We start from the raw sequence: 20,000 nt of genomic DNA on the forward strand, positions 1-20,000 counted from the left end.
GTTTAAATATCCTCCAATTATCTAAAGCCAGCCGCCCTCTGTAGATCCTGCATCTTGAGTTCTGCATTATCGCCACACAGCAGTACAACATCCGATTCCACTCACTAGAAGTAAACAACATTAATATCTTGAGAGGACATTCAAAAAACGCCAGTGTACTGTGTCTGAGTGTGTGTGAAAGGGGGGGGGGAGAGTGGTAGTGATTGTGTTGCAGTGTGTGTCCACACAATAAATTTATCCTTAAAATCATGTAGCAATCACGCAATATTTGAACTGCATACACAATGTGTACAGGTATACGACACAGTTCCTGTTTTAAATATATATTTAATTCAACACCTGTTTTATAAATATAACATAATAAAAAAAAGTGCCTTAATCGTTTGCTTCAACACAAGTTTTAAGGAGAAGCACCAAGATAAAAAAAGATGTCTTTTTTAACATAGTTGATGGTGTTTAATAAATTCATATGTTAAGAGTAGTTAACCTATCCGCCTATAGCAGTTCTTGTTGCCATGGAAACCACGAAAATGTGTGAGAAGAAACACCTTTTCAAAACCTCTATAGCTTTGTTGCCAAAGGCATTTTACAAATCCCATAATAGATTTTGATTTCCACGCGTGTTTTTCATTGTATAGCTCGTTTTTAATTTTTAATATAAATCGTTATGTTTAACTATGTACATAAATTAGGGGAGGGGGTTCTATATAAGTATTAATATTGCCAATAGTATTGCAGTAAACTTAATGTACAAATGACGAAGTGTTGATGGTTTACGGCTGAATGCAGGTGGAAAGTTGTTTACTCTAGTCGGACAAAGGGTTTCTTCCAGGCATATCTTCGAAGGTGCTCCCCCTCCCCCCCCCCCCCCCCCCCCCCCCACCCCCGAAGGACGTCTACCGCCACTCCCCCCTAACGAAATTGAATTTATATAGGAAATATATATTTATACCAATGTCCAGAAAATTTAGCCCCCCCCCCCCCTCCCATCAACCAAAAAAATCAATTGCCCACCCGCCCCACGGAGAAAAAAAGTCTAAAAGAAGCATTGCTGGTAAACGTTACAGAAAATTAATGTAAACTTTGGTGTTATCCTTACTCGCAGGTTGGGTTTTGTTTATCCCAACACCCGTCGAGAATAAAACACACTTTCTGGTAGCGGTCCCGTGCTAGAAATAAAAAAAAAACAAAAAACAAACGATAGTATCATTTTCATTGTGTACTTAGAAATGTCTTTTGACAATGAAAAAAATATAAATAAAAATAAAATCAAGAGTTTTAAATTTTTACACAATACCATATATAACTATTGTAGGACGGCGGATAGTTTCGAGTTCGAATCCGGGTTCGAGTTAATGGAACGTCCCTGAGTCCACCCAACTCTGACGGGTAACTCACGTTAGGGAAAGTAAAGGCGGCTGTGCATAGTGCTGACCACACTATCTCTTCATATGCCGAGGACAAGAAATAAATTAACTCCACTTCATCTGCCCAATGGATCGTTAGGTCTGAAGAGGAATCTTTACTTTATATATATATATATATATATATATATATATATATATATATATATGTATATATATATATATATATATATATATATATATATATATATATATATATATATATATATATATATATATATATATATATATGTATATGTATATGTATATATATATATATATATATATATGTATATATATATATATATATATACATGAATATAAACCCCTACATGTATACATGATGACATAGCAACAGACAATAGTCTCACGCGTGTGAACTCAATTATAAATTGAGAAAAAACAAAACATACTTAGTGGTTCTTCCTGATAAATATAAAAATCATAGCAAGGTACGAGGTCCAATCTGCTTCTGTCAAACGAAAACCCGACGACTGAATTCGGATCTGGAGCTATGAAATAATAAAAAACATTCTGTTTCATTATCGCATCGAGGTGTTTCTGGCGTTTTATTACATTTAGAATACCCGTGCTAATATGCATTAAATTAGGTTAATTTGAACAGTAGCGTAGGCAAAAATTTATTAGAGCGATATATATATATATATATATATATATATATATATATATATATATATATATATATATATATATATATATATATATATATATATATATACTAGCCGTCCCGGCCAGGCCCTGCTCTGGCTTGTGTGAAAAAACTTTCTGTTAAAGACCATTACCTGTGTGTTTAGTAATCATCATAAACCCGGCATTGCCCACCCAAACCACAACCAACCAACACAACAAAACGCAAACATAACGCTAACACAATTACAAATACAAACGAAAACAAAAACCTAACAACAAACCCCACCACAACCACAAACACCAATACAAACACAAAGAAAAAACAAACAAAAAAAGCAAACGAAAACAAAAACCTAACAACAAACCCAACCACAACCACAAACACCAATACGAACACAAAGAAAAAAAAACACAAATGAAAAAGCAAACCAAATCCAAACGCAAAACCAACCACAAATACAAACACAAAGAAAAAAACACAAACGAAAACGAAAAAAGAAAGAACAAAAACGAACCAAATCAAAACGCAACCACTAACGCAAACCCAACCTAAACACAAAGAAAACACTAACGCGAACATAAACGCAAAGTGCTCACAATCTAGCCCGGGGCGGAATCGCCTGTTTCAGCTTAATAAACGACTATAGTACCCCAACTTATTCATAGTCTTTTGCACTTACTTAAACGAACGTAGGCGCCAAACCGAACACGGGAGGCCCGGGGCCCCAAATAGCACCCTGTCTGAGGACCAGAGGACGCCCGGATTCGATTCACTTAAAGACTATAGTAACCTTTCTTATCCATACTCTATCGCACTGTTTAAAGCGAAATTATGCACCATAGCGCTCACAGGATAGCCCAGAGCGCCAAATTGAACCCTGGTGGGGCGCCGGCGGACGCGCCTGTTTCAATTTAATGAATAATTACAATACTCCAAGCTTAACCGTAAAATACCTACAACATTTGCACTTGATCAATCCCCGATAATTATGTAATTATTTTTCTCCCAACACCAAAACAAAGTAATAAAAAGTAAATTCTTTTCCACTAATGCAATGTTTTATAATGGGAAGTAATTGTGTTTTCCTAATTTATCAAAGGGAATTAAGTGTTAAAGGACTAAAGATAAATAATTTTCAGACATAATTAGAATTTTTGTAAAAGATGATAATTTTTTTAAATTGTGTTTAATGAACATGCCGACCATTATTACTATCAGTTTGAAAAATGAAATTATTTCCCAACACTTTCAATAGTAATTTTTTAACTCAAAAATTTAGACTGTGAGCACGATAATAGTCTAACACTTAAATCCATCGAAGTATGTCAACGACATTTTTTTTACATATTTTTACATACAGAATTGAGCTTTATATATTAGATATATATAAAATTCAAAAATAAATATTAAAATAGGAAACGGAACTTCACAAAATACAAGACTGCTAAACAAAACAGATGATAAGCAGACACACGCTAGGTCACGTGCTTAGGACGCAAAAAAAAAGCAAAGAATAAAATTGAGAGCTCAAAACTGTTTGGTACGGAATGAACAAAAAAAACAATAAAAAGAAATCAGAACAAAACAGAAAAGAAGAACATAATTTATAGATCTAGTAACTGAAATAAATAGAATACAAAAGAAATACTCTTTATTAGGGCTTATAAGTCTCGTTTTCTTTCACTTAAATTCAAAGTCTAGTTAGCCTGGGAGTTTTATGAATTTTCTAACTAAATTAATTGTTGTAAACATGATTTCCGTAATAACAAAAAAAAAACGGGAGTGACCTCCCCTAAACTTTGTCTAATATCCTAACAGGGGATAGCAAATCGGGATAAAGACATGATTTTTAATCCATTTTAGATACTTAAACTTTTTAAAATAGAATAAAATCTTGTAGAAATAAGAAATGCACACCAAGTGAACGCCAAATAAAATGTGCATAATAGTGCGGAATATTATTAGTACTTTATCAATTCAAATGCGTTTTTTGAGAAATCGGAAATAGCGAAAATTACTACTTCCGGTCAACGGAAATTACTCAAAATTTAAATGAAGGCAGAAAATTAGATCTTTTACTGACATGTGAAATTCATTTTTTTTTTGCGTGACTACAAGACTTTCACTATACTTCGTATATACGAGAAATTAAAAACCATAGAAGCTACTTGTTTCTAGGTCTTGCTTCAATTAAAATACCAAGAGCACAAAAAGAGCGACAATTATAAACATTTTACGAATAATAGAATCAAATTAATTACTTTAATATTCTATTTTTTTACGACAGCTTGTTTCGGTTTCGAATAAATAATTTAAAATTGTACGTTTCTTGAGAATAATCAGAATCAAACGTAGGCTACATCTTGTTGTCTATCATTTTGATCATATGCGTTGTTTACGATTTTTTTTTAAATACACTTAATAATGGCGGAAATAACTTTTCTATTTTTCCTTTTATTTTTTACTTATTTTATAATTTATATTTGATTTGAAAAATTACTAGCTGGCAAGAACGAAAACGAAAACTTGGTAACCTACTAAAAATGCCTATTAGCACACTATGACACTAGTACTTTCCAGTGGTGCTAAAGTTTTCGAAAGTTATTCATGTATATAAAATATAATTAAACCAAGGTTAGGCATGACCGCAGTTCGGTTACTTGTAGAAACAACTAACCAAACTGCGGTCACAATTCGCGTAGGTTGTAAAATATGAAAACGTGTTGCACAATAAGAACAGAACATAGCAAAGCAGAAAACAATACAGCGAAAACGAGACAAAAAAAATGTTTATTAACCAGAACGCGCTATCCACAATGTAAATCTGTATGAAATAGTTACATAAGAAGCGGAAGTCTGTTGGAGACAAGGGCTTTGTAAACAGAGCTAAAAAATTTACTACAGTTTTACTTTCGCGTATATACGAAGTATAGAGCAAGTCTTGTAATCGTGATACGGAAAAACATAATTTTGCAATCTTGTCCGTATGTCTGTGTGTGTGTGTGTGTGTTTGTGTGTGTGTATGTGTGTAAACACGATAACGTGAGTAACGTTACAGTTAGGTAGATAATATTTCATATATAAGTATTTTATCAAAATCGTAGATACTGATCAACTTTTGTGCGATTTCCGATAACCGGAAGTGGTACTTTTTCTACTTTGAATTTATCAAAAGCCTATAACTTGAGTACTATTTCAGATAGATAAATGAAATTTCACATGTAAGTAAAAGATCTAATTCTCTACCTTCTGTCAAATTTTGAGTAATTTCCGTTGACCGGAAGAACTAATTTACGCTATTTCTGATTTCTCAAAAAACGCATGTAAATTTATAAAGTACTCATAATATTGCGCACTATTATGCACATTTTATTAGGCGTTCACTTGGTGTGCAATTAATTTTTTACGAGATTCCATTCTATTATAAAAAGTTTAAGTAATAAAAAATGGATTGCAAATATTGTCTATGTCCTGAGTTGCCATCCCTCGTAGTTTTATATTAGAATATTCGAGAGAGTTTAGGGGAGATCACTCCCGGTTTATTTTATGTAGGACGATGTATAATGGGAAAACACGATGTACCTAGGTAATCATTAGGACTGACGTAGCAATGTTTCAATGGTGTAAACAGTTGGGAACTGGAGCATTCCGTGATGAGTCGGTGAAGGATTCGGATTAATAATTCTAAACGTATCGTACTCTTCACAAACATAAATTTACAGAGTATATATAAAACTACAGACGTACAAGGGCAGACACACGTTATAGAAAAAGTATACTTAACAGTATCCACATCTTTTGAACTCTCCATTTTGTTCTAGTACTTCGAGCAGGTGTTCGGCTATTCGGACTAAACCTGGATGGCAATCTTTGTTTTGTGTTATATTATAGGCACAGTAAGCGTAATCAAAGCTTTGCCTAAATGATAGAATTGATATATATATATATATATATATATATATATATATATATATATATATATATATATATATATATATATAAATATATATATATATATATATATGTGTGTGTGTGTGTGTATACGTTAATAAATAAATAAATAAATAAATAAATAAATAAATAAATAAATATATTATATATATATATATATATATATATATATATATATATATATATATATATATATATATATATATATATATATATATATATATATATATATATATATATATATATATATATATATATACTATGGAATATCAATGGTCAGAAAAAAATTTCGAATGTACGATGTATCTTGTAAACCGTTTGTTTTGTTTTAGAAAATTACAAACAATTAATACATTGTTACTTTCTCGTATACAGAGTGTAGAGGGAGTATTGTAATCGTGTTGAATAATAATTAAATATTTTGACAGTTTTCGCTTTTTTACACCACCCTACCATAGCATATACGGAACATAAAGGATGCGTTGTAATCGTGCAAAAATACAAAAATAGATTTTCACAAATCAAATTTGACGTTTTACATTCTTTTGAAACGGCAAAAAAAAATTGTTTTTAAATTGTGTTCACGTGTCTGTGTGTGTGTCTGTAAACACGATTGCTTGAGTACCGTTACACTTATGTAGGCGAAATTTCTTGTTCCGTTTCCACGTTTGAACTATTTTCGATAAGCGAATGTGGTACTTTACTATATTTTCGCGTGAACACTTTAAGTTGAGTACTGTTTTAATCAGGTAGAAGATATTCCAAATATAAGTATAGAATTCTTATATTTTTATTATTTTCAATTTTTAAGTAACCTCTTAAAACCAGAAGTGGTATTTTGCTCTATTTCCGGTTTCTAAAATACCGATAACGTAAGTATGTTTTAATTAAATCGAACAAAATAGTATACATGGGTATAAAAAATTATTATGTTGAGTCTGTCATATTTTGAAGGATTTCCAAAGAACGGAACATAGTACTTTACTTTCTGATTTTTCAAAAAATGACTCTTGTACTCGACCGATTTGTTTAAAACTTTTCATATAGGTAAAGATTTACAGACTACTACATAAAATGTGACTTAATTAGAAGTTTAACTTTTTAAAATAAATATTCAATGTTACCTTTATAAAGTACTAATTTTTCGTGCTAGTATACACTATCGTGTATTGTTCATTTTGTAGGTAATTCGTTCTTTAGTATTAAAAGAAAGTTGTAAAATTTAGAATAATTTCTATACCTTCTATATCTCTTAGATATATATATATATATATATATATATATATATATATATATATATATATATATAAGAGATATATATCTATACGAGAAAATTTGGGGAGTTAGATATATATATATATATATATATATATATAAAGATTATACGAGAAAGCTTTGGGGAGTTAGATATATATATATATAAAGATTATACGAGAAAGCTTTGGGGAGTTAGATATATATATATATATATATATATATATATATATATATATATATATATGTATATATATATATATATGTGTCTGTCTGTCTGTCTGTCCTTTATGCATTACTACACCTCTCATCACATCGCCGTGAAACTTTGGGAAGTTGTTTAGAATATACCCGGGTAGGTTTCTGCGAAAAAAAAACTTCAAATTCGCAGGGGTGGCGCCCCGACAGGGCGCGATTTGTTTTTTCTATATACGGTATATAAAAATAAAAATCGATTTTTGTTTGGCATCGTTCATCCGATAGCCATAAGACTTTGGGGAGTTCATTATACCACTCTAGGGAAGGGTTCTGTTAAAATATAATTTTTAATTTCGCAAGGGCGGCGCCCCGGGAGCGTCCGATTTTTCTCTATATACGGTATATAAAAATAATAAAAGTGAATTGCAGTGACACCGTTTATCCGATAGGCATGAAACTTTGGGGAGTTCATTATAAAACTCTAGGGAAGGGTTGTGTAAAAAATCATTTTTAATTTCGCAAGGGTGGCGCCACGGGAGGGTGCGATTTTTCTCTATATACGGTATATAAAAATAAAAGTTGATTTTGGTGTGACACCGTTATCCGATAGCCATGAGACTTTGGGGGAGTTGATTAGAACAATTCAGGTAAGGGTTCTGTAAAAGAAAAAATCCTTTTTTTGATTTCGCAAAGGCGGCGCCACGGGAGGCTGCGATTTTTCTCTATATACGGTTTATAAAATTTCGGTTTCACACCGTTCATCCGTGTGCCATGAAACTTTGGGGAGATGATTAGGTTACTCAATGGTAGGGTTCTGCAAAAAAATATTGTTTAATATTGCAAGGGCGGCGCCACCCGGGGGAGGGGGGCGATTTTTTAAATCTATACACGGTATATAAAAAATAAAACTGGGATGCGGTTCATCCCGAGAATATTTCTGCGAAAAAGAAAACTAAAGTTTCTTATGGGCGGCGCCATATAGGCTACAACTTTCGTCAATACACGGTTTGGCGCCCAAAGTTTTAGAGCGACTATGTTGGCACTTGGCATCCGTTAATCGAGCGTCCTGCATAGCGTATAATGGGTACTACTATATTCAGCGGTAAAACTACAACAGGCTTCTAAAAATAACTTTGTAACGCGAGGAAATCCTTCTGTACAGTTTCGTCACCTTGCGAAAGATGAAAAAATAACTTTTTGAATATGAGGAGCCTACTGTAGAGTTTCGTCACTCTGCGAATGATGCAATAAGCATCTATTATTAGACAATCCAGTCAGAAATTGAGATCGAGCATCTAATAATAGACCTTTAGTAACGCTAGCATATTGCATCAGTCACACTGATGTTTAAAACATGTCAAGTACTTTTTTTACGTGTTAAAGAAAAAAAGCCTGTTCATTTGTGGCACTTTAGCGAATGATGAAATCTGCATCATTATTAACATTTGGTACGATGGCGCTTAGTACTTTTAAGGAGCCAGGGGTCGTACGCCGCGCCTATGCGGTAGTGTAATGGGGGGTTGGGGGCCCCTGTACGTCTCTGACACATGAGCGGTCACCGAAGTGTGTTCTAACATATTATTACGGTGAGTGATTAATGTACACTCAATGTTTATATGCGTTAGTGCAGGTAAATATGTGTCCCGATAGATATGATCCAAGCGCTGGCATTGTTTACATTTAAATAACTCACTTTTAGAAAAGAAGTTCACGCGTCTAAGAACATATGATTGGTAACGCGTTGGTGAAATCTTTCTAATACATTTTTTTCAAACTCTCTTCTATCCCCGCGGCAACGCGCGGGGGACGGGTACGCTATTATATATATATATATATATATATATATATATATATATATATATATATATATATATATATATATATATATATAAAGATTATACGAAAAAGCTTTGGGGAGATCACTCCCGCTTTATTTACAGTGTAAAGGGTTACTCTGGGAATTCAACCCTTAGGCTAACGATGAGTGCCTAACATGGCATTCTATAGTTGAAATATGACATTTGAAACTTACCAGCAAAATATCTCAAGATTTTTCCCCTGCGGTAGGCAAGCATCCAAATCGTTACAAGAGTTTATTGGGTTGACTATATTAAAAATGTTATTATTTCAGTAAAAACAAAAAATAATATTATAAGATGGTTTAAAACTAAATAAGTCTGTACTTGAAATATGAAAGAGTGTGAATAAAATTGCGTGCATCGTGAATTGACCTGTTAAAACTGCATTTTGAATATATCTAGACATAATTGGCTAAAAAAAATTTTTGTTGAATCGCTGAACATATTTAATGTTAATTGTATTCATGCACATTATGTGATCTCAAATAAAACGCCCACACCCCCCCCCCCTAAAATTCCACAAGTGCAACCGAAACAAAAAAAGGTAATATTTTATTGTACTTACAATGCTCACTGCGATTATGGAATGGACCTGTTAATAAAAGAGTTTGTTATTAGTAAGATGTTTCTAGAAGTTGGTTGCTAAAACATATTTTATTTTAATCTCCCATGCGTGTGTTTCTGTTCACAGAAACTTTGGCTTTTATGACGAAAAGGGTACTGGGTGCATTGCTTTCGAAATTTCGTTTACTAGTTTTCAATCTATGCTAAGTTTTTATTGTAAACAAATGTAGATTTTGTGTCTAAAGGTCATTTAGAGATTATCAAAACGACTTTTACCGTCCCATCCTAAATATTGTTGCAAAAAATCTAATAAATTCCTCCTAAAATGAAGTCAAACCTTGCATATTTTGTTTTTTAAACTGATTTCTTTCTAAAAAAAATCTCTTCTAAAATGAAGTCACACCTTGCATATTTTGTTTTTAAAGCTGATTTCTTGCTTTAAAAATCCCTCCTAAATGAAGTCAAACCGAGCATATTGTGTTTTTTAACTGTTATCTTGCTAAAAAATAACCTTCCAAAAATGAAGCAAAACCTTGCATATTTTGTTTCTAAAACTGATTTTTTTTTTCTAAAAAAAAAATTATTTAACTCATGTCTGCGTATGGACACATGAAATGACAAAAACAAATTCAATATTTTACATTTTTTTTTAAAAAATGCAAACGTTTTAAACAGCCCATTGTCTCAAACTTAATCGATGTACAGTTATTTAAAAAATAAATATTTAAACTTACCAGCTCCACCTTGTAGTCTTGCTCCATTTGATTCACCTGAAATTCAAAACATTTTTTAAAATGAAAACAATATTATTAACTAACAAAAAAATGTAAAAAATACATCATAAAGGTGTAGTCTTAAAGATTAAATCCATTCTACATGTTTCAAATAATTTTTTTAAAATTGGTCTTAAAAAAAACCTTATCAAACAGTGAAACTTTTTTTTTAAAATGACATTGAATTTCATAGACTTTTGAACCAGTTCTTTCTTTATATATTTAAATTCATTTAGATAAACGTTTAAGATATTGATCTATTTGTATTTTGATGTACGGAAGATTAAAATCTTAAATAATATGAAATTATCTTTGAAATGTATGTATTGAAAAGTATGTTAGAAAAAAAAAACACATTGAGTGTAGTCACACGTTCTTAATCACCTCCACATCTAAGTATAGGTGAACGCTGATAGAAAAACACCTACCCCACAGATAATAGTTTTCTTACAGACTGTAATAAAGGCAGGAGGAGGGGAACTAAAATTTCAGACGTTCCAAGAAAACTATTTAAGGTAACCTTAATATATTGTGTCGCAAGAGCGAGATGTATGACAGATGCTGCACGATGCTGGCGGCTATGAGTTTTACTATGGCTAGGTTCTAGGATTGTTATGGCTAGTACTAAGCTTGTTATAGCTAGCTTAAGGTTTGTTATGTCTAGGTACTAGGCTTATTATAGCTAGGTTCTAGGATTGTTATGGCTAGTACTGAGCTTGTTAGAGCTAGCTTAAGGTTTGTTATGTCTAGGTACTAGGCTTATTATAGCTAGGTTCTAGGATTGTTATGGCTAGTACTAAGCTTGTTATAGCTAGCTTAAGGTTTGTTATGTCTAGGTACTAGGCTTATTATAGCTAGGTTCTAGGATTGTTATGGCTAGTACTAAGCTTGTTATAGCTAGCTTAAGGTTTGTTATGTCTAGGTACTAGGCTTATTATAGCTAGGTTCTAGGATTGTTATGGCTAGTACTAAGCTTGTTATATCTAGCTTAAGGTTTGTTATGTCTAGGTACTAGGATTATTATGGCTAGGTATTTAATTTGTTATGGCTAGGTATTAGACTTCTTATGGCTGGGTGCTAGGATTGTTATGGCTAGTACTAACAGGGGCGTAGCGAGGGGGGGGGAGGCGGGGGTGCGGACCGCACCGGGTGACACCATTTGGCGGGTGACACCAAGGCAAAAAATAGCAAAATATATAGAGAAAAAACTTGAGGGGGGGGGTGGAAATCGAAAGTTTGAGTGGGGGAGCAAATCGAAAACTTGAGGGGGGTGCAAATCGAAAGTTTGAGGGGGGGGTGGAAATCGAAAACTTGAGTGGGGTGCAAATCGAAAGTTTAAGGGAGGGGGTGCAAATAAAAAATGTGAAAGTTTGTCCCCGGGAAGGGTCGCTACGCCTCTGGAGGGGTGACACCATTAAGTGCCGCATCGGGTGACACCCGACCTCGCTACGCCACTGAGTACTAAGCTTTTTTTTATTGCTAGGTACTTAATTTGTTATGGCTAAGTACTAGGCTTGTAATTGCTAGGTACTTAATTTGTTATGGCTAGGTGTACGGTTTTTAAGTGACGGCGTGGCCTAGCGGTAGAGCGATAGACTGCTAACATAAATCTCGAGTTCGAATCCGGGTTCAAATCAGAAGAAAGTCTTTGAGTCCACACAGCTCTGATGGGTACCTAACTCACGACTAACTACCCCCGGTTCTCTAAACGATTCTAACTTAAAATTCAAATGATTCGTAACAGTCTAGGTCTAGATCTTAATCTAAAATCATCACTATCATCACCATTTTTTTCCCGATCTTCGACAAGACTTATAAAACAGACAACACAGAGTGCACCTGTTTAAATCACTTCGGCATACGGGTGGATATTTTGGTCAGCAGTATGAACATCATAAAAATACATTCTTTGGAATTTGAAAAAAAAAATGGACAAGTGTTCGTCGTAAAAGATAAAGTTATGCCAAATGTCCATCAAGACAGTTATTAAAACTTTTGTCCTTAGACCTTACCGCTAATAAGACACAGTAGCGTAGCGAGGGGGGGGGGCGGGGGGGGGGACATATGTTCCCGGGCGCCGACCTTAGGGGGGCGCCAAATTGAAAGTTTGAGGGGGGGTGCAAATGAAAAGTTCGAGGGGAGGAGGTGCAAATCGAAAGTTTGAGGGGGGGGGGTGGTGCAAATGAAAAGTTCGAGGGGGGGGGGGGGTGCAAATCGAAAATTTCCTCTCGAGGGGGCGCCAAATTGGAAGTATGTCCGGGCGCCGGGAAGGGTCGCTACGCCTCTGATAAGACACTATTGGGGCTTCTGTTCTAAGCTTAGCTGTAGACTAGTTCACATACCAGCAAATTAATTTAAAAGCGCTAATACGGGTAGTGATGAGGAATAAATGAATGAATACAATACTAGGTATAGCTAGAGGTAGGAACAGTGTTACAATAGAAGAGTACGGTGAGTAGGCATTAGGAGCACGAATAGTTAGTAGTAGATCTAGTTTAGTAGTCTATCTAGAAATAGGTAATCTTAATCTCCTAGTATAGCGTCAGTTGATTATTGCAAGTTTTAATTTCTGTTTAAAAAGATACATTAATCTAATTACTACGATTGACTTTATCATTTATATTTATATCTTCTAATTGTAACTATTTTTCTATTTATTTATGTTTCTTTATGTCGATTAAACATAAAGCTAATTTTAAACATTTATTTAGTTCAACAGACTATTTATATTTTAACGACACATAAACCATGGTTTACAGTAATTAATATTTACGAAAATTTTATTTATGAGTTGTAAATGTAAATGTAAATTCCATTGTACATTTATTTGTGAGGGAGGCTGTGTAACACATATGGTTACCAGCCAAGGGGGGATACCAAATAAAGTTTTAATTCGCTGAGTTGCGGCCCCGGTGGGGCCGTGGCCCTGATGACGTAGTCTGTTGCATGCTCTTGTGAGCGATGTTACCTGTGTCCAATGTCATGTGACATGGGACTATGGGTAGTTTCGTGCCTAGCCGTGTCAGTCACAGGCAAGGCTGCTGTTTGTGGACACGGTGACGGTACCAAGATGTAGACCTAATGAAGGTAGTGTTGGTATATAAATTATGTTTATTGTTAGAATACTTATTTGTGTATTCCTGCTAGTGCTGCATGTGCACACTAGTTAGGTTGAGTATTTATTTAAGTATTTATTGTAGTACTACTTATTGGTACTTGTTGGCAGTACTGTGTACTGGCCGAAACATATTTTATTGTACCCGTGTATATTGTAGCCTACACGGGGTGTTGTCATGAATGTAACTTTTTCTTTACATTTGTTTTAGGGCTACAGTTTTGTTTTTCTTCTCTGTAATCGTCATACTACTGTGTTCTGCATCGCCGTCATGGCTCGATGCCGTGAATAAATCCAGTACTTGACAACAACGGTCGGTGTCAGTGTGTCCTAAATGTCAGGGTAGGCCCGTCAAAACCACAACACCTCAGTGGGTAAAAGCATCCCAAGTGAGTGAGAGTTACATTGTACTGTGAGATTACCCAGAAATATAGGCCTAATGTATATTATAAGGCATTAAGGTACGTCAACATTTAGATTTTAGATCTAGATACTGAGAGATGACCCCGATTGTAGGCACGTTGACTTACCGAGGAGAACATTCGAGAATAAAAAGAAGAGAAAAACTTCGTAGACAATCATTTCAAAAGATGTTATGTGGCAAACATAATGTTTATGTACATCTAGATCAAAACGTGTAAGATGTTTGAAAAGGTTTATTTACCAGATTTAAGTGTTTATCAAATAAGAAAATCAGTGCGCACCAATGTGCACTTAAAATTATAAGTTTTTGGTGTGTAATGTGTATGCTATAGTGTCTACATAAATCTAGAATGTGTAGGTTGTGTCTGTCTAAAAAGGGAAGTTACAATAAATTTTCATTGGGCCATGTGTTGCAGAGTTATGTTCTCTGGCGTAACAAGTTTTAGATGCATTGTTGTTAAAACATAACATTATACAGTTTAGTAGAACTAAAGCTATGTTATTTCTCAAAACGTTTCAGTTATTTCAACAATTTAGCAAAACTCTTAAGGTTGGTCCAGTTAAATTTTTGTTCCGGTATGATAATTGTTTTTAGTTGTGGTTGTCTAAATAGGGAAGTTATCATAAATTTATTATCTAATCTGACGGTCATAGGGTCAGTTAAGCGGAATTTTGGGAGATTATAATATGGTTAGTATTATGTCCCAGCCACCTTTACTTTAGTTAGGTACCTATCATAGCTGACTAAAACCAGGATTCGAACTCGAGACTTTCGGGTTAGCAGTCTAGCGTATTCCCGCTCGGCCATGCTTAAAAATGTGTCATATTATTAAAGGGAGGTATCGAAGTTTCGTGACGATGTATGATGTATGATAATCGTAATGGGTAGTAGAGTGTTGCGACAAAGATTTTTATTTTGAAAAGTAAGGTTTTAACTGAATTTAACTGAATTAAACTAAATTTAAGCCTTATTTTAAGTTTTTAAGTGTAAAATATTTTAACTTCTTCTACTTCGTTAGATTTTTATTTTGAAAAGTAAGGTTTTAACTGAATTTAACTGAATTAAACTAAATTTAAGCCTTATTTTAAGTTTTTAAGTGTAAAATATTTTAACTTCTTCTACTTCGTTAGATTTTTATTTTGAAAAGTAAGGTTTTAACTGAATTTAACTGAATTAAACTAAATTTAAGCCTTATTTTAAGTTTTTAAGTGTAAAATATTTTAACTTCTTCTACTTCGTTAGATTTTTGTTTTGAAAAGTAAGGTTTTAACTGAATTTAACTGAATTAAACTAAATTTAAGCCTTATTTTAAGTTTTTAAGTGTAAAATATTTTAACTTCTTCTTCTTCGTTAGATTTTTATTTTGAAAAGTAAGGTTTTAACTGAATTTAACTGAATTAAACTAAATTTAAGCCTTATTTTAAGTTTTTAAGTGTAAAATATTTTAACTTCTTCTTCTTAGTTAGATTTTTATTTTGAAAAGTAAGGTTTTAACTGAATTTAACTGAATTAAACTAAATTTAAGCCTTATTTTAAGTTTTTAAGTGTAAAATATTTTAACTTCTTCTTCTTCGTTAGATTTTTATTTTGAAAAGTAAGGTTTTAACTGAATTTAACTGAATTAAACTAAATTTAAGCCTTATTTTAAGTTGTTAAGTGTAAAATATTTTAACTTTTTCTTCTTCGTTAGATTTTTATTTTGAAAAGTAAGGTTTTAACTGAATTTAACTGAATTAAACTAAATTTAAGCCTTATTTTAAGTTGTTAAGTGTAAAATATTTTAACTTTTTCTTCTTCGTTAGATTTTTATTTTGAAAAGTAAGGTTTTAACTGAATTTAACTGAATTAAACTAAATTTAAGCCTTATTTTAAGTTGTTAAGTGTAAAATATTTTAACTTTTTCTTCTTCGTTCTTAATTTTTAGTGCTCGAAGGGATCCCTCTAACAAAAAAAGTGTACGTGTCAACTGGTTATGCGCAATAGAGGCCACTGATTCCAATTTCAGCCAGCTTTTATTTTTGGATTTGCTTCCATAGCCTTTGTTCATCCAAGAACAAACTACAAGACAGCTGTTGTTTCATTTTGGAGTTGTCTCTTCTAGAAGAGTGGCTGTCTCCAGCTAACGAGCCTCATCTGCTCGAGGGTTCGAACTCGAGACTTTTCGGTTTAGCAACCACGAGCTTTACCGAGTCGACCACGCCTAGGATATATTAACAAATCTTGACGTTTTTCTTCACCTTCCTCGGTCGGAAACACTACTTAGTTCAAAACATGTATGCAATCCTATCTCTATATGTGTATGTTACTGTCTGTATGTTAAGGGTCAGCTGTAGGTTAGAATAAAGTAGAATTGGTTGGAACAGCCTAGAACGTAAGGCAGAGGTGTGTGTGAGTTGATTTACCTCGGGGTGTTTAGGTATTGTTATCCCAAAGGTCAAGTGCGGGTATAAAAGTTGTAGTGAACGATTGAAAGGGCTGGGTTTGTAGCGACTAGTGTCAAGGATTTGTTGGTAGTGTCTAGGGTCGATGGCATGTTGGTAGCGGCTAGGGTCGAGGGCTTGTTGATAGCGGCTAGGTTCGAGAGCTTGTTGGTAGCGGCTAGGGTCGAGGGCTTGTTGGTAGCGGCTAGGGTCGAGAACTTGTTGGTAGCGGCTAAGTTCGAGAGCTTGTTGGTAGCGGCTAGGGTCGAGGGCTTGTTGGTAGCGGCTAGGGTCATGTTGGTAGCGGCTAGGGTCGAGGGCTTGTTGGTAGCTGCTAGGGTCGAGAACTTGTTGGTAGCGGCTAGGGTCATGTTGGTAGCGGCTAGGGTCGAGGGCTTGTTGGTAGCGGCTAGGGTCGAGGGCTTGTTGGTAGCGGCTAGGGTCATGTTGGTAGCGGCTAGGGTCGAGGGTTTGTTGGTAGCGGCTAGGGTCGAGGGCTTGTTGGTAGCGGCTAGGGTCGAGGGCTTGTTGGTAGCGGCTAGGGTCGAGAACTTGTTGGTAGCGGCTAAGTTCGAGAGCTTGTTGGTAGCGGCTAGGGTCGAGGGCTTGTTGGTAGCGGCTAGGGTCATGTTGGTAGCGGCTAGGGTCGAGGGCTTGTTGGTAGCTGCTAGGGTCGAGAACTTGTTGGTAGCGGCTAGGGTCATGTTGGTAGCGGCTAGGGTCGAGGGCTTGTTGGTAGCGGCTAGGGTCGAGGGCTTGTTGGTAGCGGCTAGGGTCATGTTGGTAGCGGCTAGGGTCAAGGGCTTGTTGGTAGCGGCTACGTTGGAGGGCTTGTTGGTAGCGGCTAGGGTCATGTTGGTAGCGGCTAGGGTCGAGGGCTTGTTGGTAGCGGCTAGGGTCGAGGGCTTGTTGGTAGCGGCTAGGGTCGAGGGCTTGTTGGTAGCGGCTAGGGTCTTGTTGGTAGCGGCTACGTTGGAGGGCTTGTTGGTAGCGGCTACGTTGGAGGGCTTGTAGCGGCTAGGGTCTTGTTGGTAGCGGCTACGTTGGAGGGCTTGTTGGTAGCGGCTACGTTGGAGGGCTTGTTGGTAGCGGCTAGGGTCGAGGGCTTGTTGGTAGCGGCTACCTTGGAGGGCTTGTTGGTAGCGGCTAGGGTCGAGGGCTTGTTGGTAGCGGCTATGGTCGAGGGCTTGTTGGTAGCGGCTAGGGTCGAGGGCTTGTTGGTAGCGGCTAGGTTGGAGAGCTTGTGGTGTAATGGTGAAGATGACAAGTTAAATAAAAGTTTGAACAGTGCCTTGGATCATGTTTGGAGTTAAACGAAAGTCCGGTCGTAACTCTGTGTATATTAGCACACTAATTTTAACATCCTTGCAATTAGAAAGAGGACAATTATTTTTTTTAATTACTAATTCCAATTAGAAGCTTACTTTTGATGTTTCGGCTTTAAAGCGATTTGCTTTTACTGGAATTTGCTCCACTTCCTGTTTCTCATAAATCTTCAGAATTTGATATTTTAGTATCATATTATCCCAAAAGAGCATCATTTTCTAAGAATTTTTCGCCTCCCAATCATTATTTTTCTATGCAAATGCATGAATGATTAGGGGAGATTAATCCAGCTTTTTTATTAAATAAGTTCTGTATGTTTAACTTAATTAAATATGAAAGCGAGAAATTAAATAATTAAAAACATAAATTTGAAAGCCAGGTAAAGGTTTAGAACAAACATAAGTATACTACTTTAATTGACACCTAATGAAGCTATAACTCATTTATTTTCAAATGGGTAGATTAAGTTTGCAAGTTTCACGTAACCTACATACTAAATATATATATATGTATAATTATATATATAAATATATATGTATATATATATATATATATATATATATATATATATATATATATATATATATATATATATATATATATATATATATATATATATATATATATATATATATTAGTGTTAGCCTGATTAGTTGTCTATGACCCCCTCGATAGATCCGCATTGGTTTTAATTAATTAGTAACTACATGGCATCACGGCACTCTGCCTTTCTACGACAATGTCACATATCTTAATTAGCTAACTGACATGAGCAAAAAAACACCAATCCAACTGCTGTGGAAAGGAAAAAAATCGATTAAAAGTAGAAACAAAAAATCCTGACGCTAGGGCTGAAAGATAGCGCCACCTATGTTTGTTGCTATCCGCAGGTTAGCAACGGGCTCGCGCTATACCAGCTGTTGACACTTGGGTCTCATTTGCATACGGATCCGCGGTGGCGTGTTGTGACGTCATACGTGAACTGCGGGACTCAAGGCGGTTCACAGTCCTCGTATACATGTGTGTGTGTGTGCGTGTGTATGTGTATGTTGGTGGGTGGGTGGGTGGGTGAGTGGGCGGATTTGTGTGTGTGTGTCTGTGTGTGCGTGCGTGTGTAGCAGACGTCGGGGAAATCATTAGGCCATGGAATGGAGATAAAGAAATGTATCGAAACTGGATATGTTAGCACTAAAAAATAAAGTGACTGTATAGCCGATCGCATAGGGGAGATAATGATCTGGTAATTAAATGAGACGACAATAGGTCACCAACTTCACGTTATCGTACTTTCCAGCTTATATTTTTTTCAAACCAAATGTGAATACAAACAAAAATATATTGTGAACGTTATAAATTTTTTTTTAATGAATGGATGCTGTAGCCGATTGCACAGTGGAGATAATAAAAGTTGATTTTTTTTTAAAAATCAATGTTTTAATGTTTTTTTAAATATGTTTTGACGGTGACTAACAACACAAGTCGATGAAATAAATGACGAGCAAATGTGTAGGACATATCAAATTAAACACGGTCAACGGGTGCCGTTGACAGCTATTGTACAAGAATATTGCAGACAATAAATTCGTGTAAAATTATCGTATTAAAAAACGAATTTGTTTCGTCGTGTTTGTAATTGAAGTACAGTGGCTGTTGAAACTGCGATGTGTATGGTACAAAACAGCGAATCCTTTGAAAGATACGCTGAAGTTAAACTGTGATTTAGTACATTTTGAAATATAATCTAGATAATAAGGAGGGTGTTATGGGCGTCACCAGTATGGTTGGTACTAATGACTGCAGTGAGAGGTTCAAGAAAAAACAAACGCAATTTCAGCTTTTAATTGTAATGGTTGATACTTAATCATGGATAACATAGTAATCTTGAACCTAAATATTGGCTAGCCTTAGGGGCCAGCCTTACCACACTTTACAAAAACAAAACACGACTACATCCTCACAAGGCTAAAGTTCAACTGTCCTATCTTTCTGGCCCCTCACCACCACGCTTGGGATCTATGCTTGGGGTCTATTCCCCAAATTTGCATCCCAGGTGAGTTGGGG

At 35.0% G+C, this 20,000-nt stretch overlaps 1 protein-coding gene across 2 annotated transcripts in view; it reads right to left on the reverse strand.

The window, feature by feature from the left end:
• Nucleotides 1-14,437, reverse strand: part of LOC131953755 (uncharacterized) — a 19,834-nt gene extending 5,397 nt beyond the window's left edge. Inside the window, exons 1-8 of one of the 2 annotated variants that reach the window (XM_059317107.1) lie at nucleotides 14,300-14,437; nucleotides 10,616-10,651; nucleotides 9,883-9,909; nucleotides 9,491-9,563; nucleotides 5,840-5,973; nucleotides 1,817-1,915; nucleotides 1,100-1,169; nucleotides 1-104 (exon numbers count right to left, since the gene is read on the reverse strand). The exon at nucleotides 1-104 is cut by the window's left edge and continues 30 nt beyond it. In XM_059317107.1, the coding sequence (XP_059173090.1) occupies nucleotides 1-104; nucleotides 1,100-1,169; nucleotides 1,817-1,915; nucleotides 5,840-5,973; nucleotides 9,491-9,563; nucleotides 9,883-9,909; nucleotides 10,616-10,651; nucleotides 14,300-14,351 (595 nt within the window). In that variant the 5' untranslated portion in view covers nucleotides 14,352-14,437. The remainder of the gene's footprint in view (nucleotides 105-1,099; nucleotides 1,170-1,816; nucleotides 1,916-5,839; nucleotides 5,974-9,490; nucleotides 9,564-9,882; nucleotides 9,910-10,615; nucleotides 10,652-14,299) is intronic. The other variant, XM_059317108.1, reaches the window with a different exon arrangement.
• Nucleotides 14,438-20,000: the final 5,563 nt, after the last annotated feature.

The sequence above is a fragment of the Physella acuta genome, unplaced genomic scaffold, assembly GCF_028476545.2.
Source record: "Physella acuta isolate Inbredline_101_S28 unplaced genomic scaffold, ASM2847654v3 ptg000946l, whole genome shotgun sequence".
Classification (NCBI taxonomy): Eukaryota; Metazoa; Mollusca; class Gastropoda; family Physidae; genus Physella; species Physella acuta.